Source organism: Phalaenopsis equestris, unplaced genomic scaffold (assembly GCF_001263595.1).
Source record: "Phalaenopsis equestris unplaced genomic scaffold, ASM126359v1 Scaffold235570, whole genome shotgun sequence".
NCBI lineage: Eukaryota > Viridiplantae > Streptophyta > Magnoliopsida > Asparagales > Orchidaceae > Phalaenopsis > Phalaenopsis equestris.
This window is the reverse complement of record NW_018253434.1, coordinates 69,743-77,895: the sequence shown is the minus strand read 5'-3', so window position 1 is coordinate 77,895 and position 8,153 is coordinate 69,743. Positions and strand designations below refer to the sequence as shown.

Genomic DNA, 8,153 nt, shown 5'->3' with positions numbered 1-8,153 from the left:
TTTGCAGTTGCTATACAGTATGGTATCCCTACCCATTTTGGTCTGTGAGAAACTTCGTGGTATTTTTTTCTCTTAAAGGGGCTTGATATTCGCCAAGGTTGAGAGTTGTTAGGTATGACTCATATACCTGATAAGGGGCAGATGTTAGAGCGGATCTCAGAGGAGTGAGCGGAGTGGAAGCATTTGTCCAAATGGGGGAGTTTTGTTAAGTGGGTTGGAGGTGCAAGGGCAACGACTCAGCCGTGCGGTACAGGGGTATTTTTGTAATTTCATTTTGGGTTCTATTTATATATAATATTTGTAACTCTATGAGAACCAGACTTTCACTTTTTGAATAGAAACTGCCACTTTGCTCCCGATGACATAGGCACATTTTCGAACCTCGTAAAATCTCGTGTTCTTCAATCTTCTTGCGATTTTTTGTTTCTTTCACTTAAAAAATATACTTATTTTTTGCCTTTAGCTTAGTTCTTTAGAAATAATGCTCTTCTTTTTTATTCACGTACGTTAATCCAAAAGAACAATTACTTGCTCATTATATCTAGCTCAATTTATTATTATGATTGTTAAATTCATTACTTTTATTCAAAGAGATTAATGTAATATAGATTTTGATTAAATGTTTATACATTATACATATTCTAAATTAAATATGACAGTTTTGAATTCATTCACATAAATTTTTAATAGAATCTATCCAATTTTTTTATTATCCAAAGTCTCACAAAATAAATCTTGCTTTAATATTAATCCACCGTATTATTAATCCAATCCACCATCACCAACACTTGTCAAATACACACCTTGGGTACTTCATGAAAGGGACTTCGAAAAACTCAACTTTAGTAGTGGGAAATTTTAGACGAGGATATTTCTTATTGATGAATGCAATCTAATAATTGATTATTCATGCATTGCATTAATATTAAAATAAGATTATAATTTTTATGTGATATTAAAGATTTGAGTGGCGTGAATTATGTAAATCAAAGTTGTTAATAGTGTCTTAACTAAGTTTTGCCGCTCCTCTGTCTTCTCAACAGAAAATGAGACAAATAAATAATCCTACCCGTAGTTCGCAAAAAAATTCCCGTGATAATGAAGTGCTATATAGCAATAAGAAAATTTTTACAGAAGAACTGTAGCGTTGACAAAACTACTCGTCTAAATCCATCTTTAAAGACGGCAAAATACTGTACAGTTCATCATCAAAGCTTTTATGTACAATTTCAGTTATAACACGGCAGACGCCTCGTGTACTATTGAACTTGACTCGGTGTCCTGTATGGAATCTCACCTTATATTATTTAAGCCCATTTGCTAACTTCAGGTTAGAAATATAACACGATGAAATTTGTTAAATTCCATCCTTTACACATATAAAAAATGCATAAATGCAAAAAAAAAAAAAAAAAAAAAAAAAGGTGATATTCAAATGCATATTTTCTAGGTAGAACCAACCAAACGGGTATAGAAGGAAAGAATGGATGAAGCAGAAAACTCCATTAGTCGGAGAACTCTTCCAAATCTGAATCTTCATTCTTGAGAAAAAGGTCATAATCCATTTCTGTTCTGTAAGGTACAGCTTTCCCTAACGGTGCATTTTCACCATAATCCCAGTCACCCCAGTCCTGCTCCTCATAACTAGATGACCCATCACTTCTGTTTGAATCATCCCTTCCAGCTTTGAGTTCCACTCTGTGCTGGAATTGAGCAGAGGAGCTACCTTCACTCTTGTCACATATGCAGGTTGAAGGGTTTTCATGAAATTCACCCCTTCCAGGCTTAATCTCATTGGGCTCTCCCATAAATCCTTTCTGGAATGTGCGGACCTTTGACGCAAAGACGTCCCAGGTCATGCTGGTTCTATTCTGACACACAGAATAAAGCTTCTTCGCATTGGGTCTAATGGTCCTCTTGTGCCCAAAATACCTCCTGCAACAGAACATTTAAAATCAGAAAAAAAATTCGAACTCCATAGTTATTAGGAGACCTTAAAACATACCTTCTTCCAGCTAACATTTTTGCCATGTTGCCATTATTATTGGTCACAAATACATCACTTTCATCACAGACGATGTAATCGAGAGCAGCCATGCGTGATGAAAATGGAGAGAATGGTGATAGCTCCTCCTTGCTTGCTAATGTTTCTTTTGAATGAAAGTTAGGGAAAAGAGCCTTAAGTGGTGCCAGTGTTTCCTCCCCTCCATATACTTCTCCAGATGCCACATAGATGTGAACATCATTGCCAAAACCTAATGCTCTCAGCATGAGGCCTACCTCTTCTGGAGTAAGAGGACATCTACCCTGCCTGCGTTCCTTATCTGGATTGCTGGCCTGAATATCATTTTATTGAACTAATTAATTTCACAAGGATAAGTTAAATTTTTTGAATGCAAGAAGAAAACATTACTCACTCACATGTAAGGTTTTCCATCTCTTTCGTATGGCGCCTAATTCCATTCTTTCATTATCACCTCCACCATAGTAGCAGCCGGAGAAAGCAAGCATGTCAGGTTCAAATCTGTTATTATAAGCGTCAAAAAACCATTGAAGGACCTTTAATTTTGTAAAATTAAATTGTAACTGCAATTAGGGCCGTTAACAATCCGATTTCGAGCCGAACTGGGTCAGCTGAAAATCGGCTACAAAAATTTCAATCCAAATTTTGGTTTATTTCGATCAAATTTCGATCCGAGCCAAAATTTGAATCAATTTTTGAGCGATTAATGATCTTCGAGCTAAATTCGCTAAATTCAATCATATATTGTTAACCATCCGATTGTGAGCCAAGCTGAGGCAAGCTCGAAAAAATGCCAATCCAAAATTTTGGCATGCAGCTCGGCTAACATTTTTTTATCCGAACTCGATATGAGCCAAAAATCGAATCAATCATCGAGCGATTAGCGATCTTCGAGCTAAATTCACAGCCCCAACTGCTATTGTTTTATTAGCAGAAGTAAACTTACAGGAAAAAATTTTTTTGGAAGATGTACATTATGTATTTACATATCTAACACCTAAATTTAAATATTTACATTTATGCCAACTTGCCTATGCATGGAAAGGTATATTTCACTTTTTAAAAGTTAAAATAATGGTATTTTTGATGTGATATAAGAGATTTGAGTGGTGTAAATGTAAAAAAAAGTAAACTTTAGGTGTTAGATATGTAAATACATAGGAAATGGATGGTAGTATGTAAAGGACCCAAAAATATTCAAGTGCTATGAACTTAAGTTGAAAACATTAACAAGCAAATAATCTAGAACCGGAAAGAATTCTTGGTTTAATTACTAAATATACAAACTTCACATTGGGGTAAAACAATAGGAAGACATCTACTGTGTAAATCAGGACATAAAACAGATAGAGTCTTCTAATTATACTTTAAACAGTGGAGCACAAATTGTTGGATTGATGCTTTCAAAGCTATCTTGTTCAGTTGAGTACAAAACCGACTGTTATTTATTGATTTGTGGAAGGAATGCCATTCTGCCTCCATCATGCAAATCATGTACGTTGAAAATCATTTATGCTATACAAAAATGGAGATCTTTGGCAAAGGGCCAAAATATTTAAAATAGACAAAAGTACTCCAATAAAAAAGAGTCTTCAAAGTATTGCACAGATTTACATGACAATTTGATACTATAACCAATAGAAGAGATAAATTAGGAAAGATACGAAAGAGTGATGGTCTTGAAAGGATATTCAACAGTTGGCTTGGCAAAGATAATCAACAGTAAATTTAAAATTGAGATTTATTAGATGATCATCTACACTTTTGTTGTCCATGATTTCCTGACAATTTGGAAAATTTTTTTTGAACACCTAGTGCATAAAATGTTAGAAGATAGAAAAGTAGGATTTAAGAGAGCTGTGAACTAAACAGAAGTCTGAATATATGCATGACAGAAAAGTTTAGCATATACAAGTCTAACAAATAACTTCCCCATAAAAAAGTAAATAAATTTCATTAGATAACATTAAACGATTTTAGCTCGAAACATCATATTCTGCATAATTAGAAGTTGTTGGCAAATAAGGGAAGAAATGGCCAATAGACTATGTCCTCACAACTTTTTACAGTTAATTTTACTTTCTGAAAGAGTAAAGTTGAAAAGTGAAGATGAAAATTATAATCAAAATTACAAAGCATGATAGTGCAAGAACAAAAACATTGTCAAATTAAATGGCAGTGTCAAGAGAAGATGATTACCTAAGATGAAGAGCGATGAAATGCTTACTCTTTGATTTCATTCTCTTTGTCAACGTTTCACCCATCTTCCGTATTGGATCGGTGAATCTCAGAGCATGATAGTTAACTCTACACCGCAGTTTCTGAAGATCATTTTCCAATTTATTGGAAAGCCTATAATCAAACTTTGTCAGCTGAACAACCTGCATCATAGTAAAAAACATATTGACCTGGAAAATTATGATTGCATGACACCAAACAATGCACCAGATGGATTCCTGTTCACCATATATAATCCAAATATAATAAGATGAATTGCTAAAGATTACTTTTTAGAAATATGCCAATAGGATTTGCAGCATGTACTTATTTCTTTTAACCTATAAGTGCAAATATGTGTAGTTATAAGTGCTATAAGAATGAAGGTGTGATTATGGAACGTCCATTCATGATCACATGGAAATCCCATTCATTAAAAGCTGGGTAAAAGATTCCCTCAAGTTATAGTAGATTCTTACTGGCTTAGTTTACCAATTTCATTTTCTTGCATCTACGAACCATTTGTATATATTGTGTAAAATGTTTAAAAAATAATATGATGTATAGTTTAGCAAATATGTCTCTGAATGGAATTAACAAAGAGTTTTGGTTTGCAGAAACAACAGGGTAAAAGAGTTTTGGTTTGCAGAAACTTAAAAGCTTACATGTTTTTTCAAAAGAGCAGGAAAAACACGGTTTTGATAGCATATCGGGGTGCACTTCCTTGGTACTCGCATTCTGTAAGGAGTAGCACCAACTATTCCTACCTTGTTGGGGAGCTCTTTTATAATCTTGACATCTTTTGAGAGGGATGAAATGAACCATTGAACATCAAATATCTCAGTGAAATTGCTGTGAAGGTATAGAAAAAAAATTTACAACAAGATCACCCTTCAATCTTCCTTTCAGGAATTTGGCTAAAGCATTCATGAAAAAAATAAAAAAAAAAAGAAAACTGCTGGAACTGAAGCAAACCTTACATCCTTCCAGAAGGACTTTTGGTCCAGCGTAGGAACAACAAGAGTTGCATTCAAAATACGAGCTGCCACAACAGCATCAGTAATCTGAGCCCATCACGAAACCATAAAGAATAAGTCCAAACATGGACAAGTTCAAAAAATAACGTTACAGATATTATGATCTCATTCATGTGAATACATAGGCTTGAAGGAGAATAAAATCATGAAATGCTCTTGATGGCTGAATGTGAAAGGACAGGGTTCAATACTTTTACGTTCTAGACATTGTTAATAAAACCTATGGGAAAATAAAAAGATTATAATTGTATCTATAAATGTCATTAAACATCATTATCAATTTTTATTCCCATGTAAGAAGGTGAGTGGCACCACTAAGTTGCCATAAAGTTAATATACTTACCTTCAGTCAGGCTGCAATGCTGTGTAATTAAATATTTTAAAAAGCACTCCATCATACATGTACCTTCTATCGGGTAAGTAAAGTGGTGAAATTACGTATATTAAAAAGGTTCTGTAACACTGGGCTAATATAACAAAAACAAGCATGCAAAATTGCAAATTATTGAAAAATTTAACTGCCTCAATAAATCATAGAAAGACCCCATCCTTTGAAAATTAGGCCATATCCAATTCAGCCACTGGAAAAAAAAAATCATATAAAATAGAGAATTTTAATAGCTTCACTCAATTATAGAGATGTCCACATCAACAATTAAAAGCTACGTATAGGTAGATCATAAATACGCACAACAGATTCTTAAAAAAAAGAAAAAAAGCTTAATTTTAATGTTCCCAAGTTATATGGAAACTGAAAACTTTAGCAGAACAGGCAGGAAAAATCTCACCCCAGTTCTCTGTTGGTTTAACCCGCCACTTGTTGAGATCATGAGATATCTATCAGGATAAGTGATCGCATCAGCTTCTGCGAACAAGGAAAGAAGTCATTGGAGATTCAACACTGCTCAGAACAATGTTTACAACAAAAAAACATACGGAAAAAGCAATGGCCATGTTTCAATCCTTTCACTGTGGCAAAGCTGAATAACAACATTACATATCAAAGAAACAGTCGGACTCCCATACAATCCTCGGCAGAACATTCTTAAAGCATCCGTGTATCCATAAGAGAGAAAATGGATTCCAAAATACTCAAATTGCACTCCCAAACACAATGCGAACGGCAATTAAAGCAAGAGCTAGCACTTACTTTCAAACTCCTTGCTCGCATTGCTACAACCATAAAAGTACTCTGATCCTTTCGATTCCCAGATATCGCTCTCCATCACATCGCCTCCGCTCTGCAATCCAATTCTCCACTAGTCGTCATCAAAGATCGCAAGCAACACAAGATTTACATCAATCAAATCAAGAAGGAACGGATCAAAAGTACAAACCGGCACCCGAAAAATCACCTTCCCCTCACTCTCCACGGGCTTTGCCAGCTACATAAACATCAAATACAAGCACAAAAAACCATCAGAAACGCATAAAATGGATCCATTAAAAAAAAAAAAAAACAAACAAACAAACAATGCAGAAGAACAATCCATTCATACTTACGAGTATTGAGGAACGCCTCGCCTTCCGCGAGTGCTCCGGCTGGTTCGGAAACGCCGGATGTTCAAGAAGCGGAGGCGCGAGAACCATAAGGAATGCCAATAACATGAATATAAGCAGCGCCGCAGCCGAGATCGCTGTCATACCAGACATTCCCGCCGCCGTCACCATCCTCTCATGGTGCCGCCTCCTCTGAAAAGCCATCTCTGTTCTTCGTCTTCTCTCTCTCTCTCTCTTACCGAAACTCTCCTCGTAGGAGGCGCGAAGGAGATGAAACAAAACTGGGAAGCACGTAAGGAAATCAATTAAAAAAAATTCAATGATAGCGATAATGGTGGTTTCCGTATCATTTTCTATTTGCCTTCAACCTTCAGCATCTCTGATATCTCACCTTTTCCTTTGTGGTAATAATGCATAAAATATGAGAGCAAGCAACGGATACCGATCCGCCAGCTCCGGCTCTGACTCTGACTTTTTTATTTATTTTACTTATTATTTTAAAAAATCACTCATTCCGAATCGGGTTCTCACGTGATAGCTGCCCCCCGTGAGGATTAATATTTTTGGATAATATTTTCTTAATATAATCATCACTGTTCGGGATTTACGTTAAACCTCACGACGACAGATTACCCGCTAGCATATTGGCCAATTTAGGTTTTTTATTGTTTTATAACTGATTGTGCAAATTTATCAAGAATTCGATCTCTATCCGACCAACAATGCTGAAACTGCTAAAAGCTAATTTTGGCAATACTATCGACGCCTTATCAATTTGAGCTAGCATTTGTAATCACGAAATGCAATTTTGCTATATTCGGAAAAAGTTTATATGCCATGTATCCAACCGGAAGATCCGAATTGATCATTTTGTTAATTTAGAATGTAAATTAAGGTTGATCTGACCTAATTAAAATCCAGCTCAATAATTCATATATCAAATAATATGAGTTTTTTAAAACTATTAATTTTTTTCAGCAATCAAATTGTTTTCACAAGTATGATTCTTATGCAATCAAATTCACTTGAACTTGATTAATTAAAACATTTTGAGGATTTGAACCACGCCGAGAAGCCCACAATTGATGAATGTACCTTAAAAGGTGTTTGGGGAAGATTTTTTGTCACGGTGAATCACCAAAATACAAACACTCACTTTTGTTTATCACAGTTCGGGAGTATTTAATGAAATGCACTTTCATTTTTACTTTTAATGAATGTACCAATGTTCTTTGATGACAAGAGGAATCAAATTCATGGGCTTGACAACCACCCATTTGCTTTTGATTCATTTAAATGTGATTTTTTTGGAAAATTTTGGAAGCTCTTAGCTCGATTAACATTGTTTTCCATTGAGGGCCTTAATCCTCCAGTAT

General features: G+C 35.1%; 1 protein-coding gene across 1 annotated transcript; it reads right to left on the bottom strand.

The window, feature by feature from the left end:
• Window positions 1–1,404: 1,404 nt before the first annotated feature.
• On the bottom strand, window positions 1,405–7,230 carry LOC110039149 (uncharacterized protein At1g04910-like). Its single transcript, XM_020744110.1, has 11 exons — window positions 7,169–7,230; window positions 6,781–7,058; window positions 6,615–6,662; window positions 6,428–6,518; window positions 6,066–6,142; window positions 5,216–5,304; window positions 4,906–5,092; window positions 4,223–4,404; window positions 2,422–2,524; window positions 2,006–2,337; window positions 1,405–1,935 (listed from the first exon to the last, which is right to left on the bottom strand). Exons 1-11 carry the CDS (start codon window positions 7,191–7,193, stop codon window positions 1,506–1,508), a joined length of 1,842 nt encoding a protein of 613 aa, XP_020599769.1. The 5' UTR covers window positions 7,194–7,230; the 3' UTR covers window positions 1,405–1,505.
• Between the last annotated feature and the right edge of the window lie 923 nt (window positions 7,231–8,153).

What these genes read in the sequence shown, in the direction of transcription:
- LOC110039149 (XM_020744110.1), bottom strand. Translation starts at nt 7,193, where the DNA reads ATGCATTATTACCACAAAGGAAAAG. An exon ending in TAAACCAACAGAGAACTGGG is followed by an intron (nt 5,305 to 6,065) that starts GTGAGATTTTTC and finishes TGATGGGCTCAG; the next exon opens with ATTACTGATGCTGTTGTGGC. An exon ending in AAAATGTTAGCTGGAAGAAG is followed by an intron (nt 1,936 to 2,005) that starts GTATGTTTTAAG and finishes GTTCTGTTGCAG; the next exon opens with GAGGTATTTTGGGCACAAGA.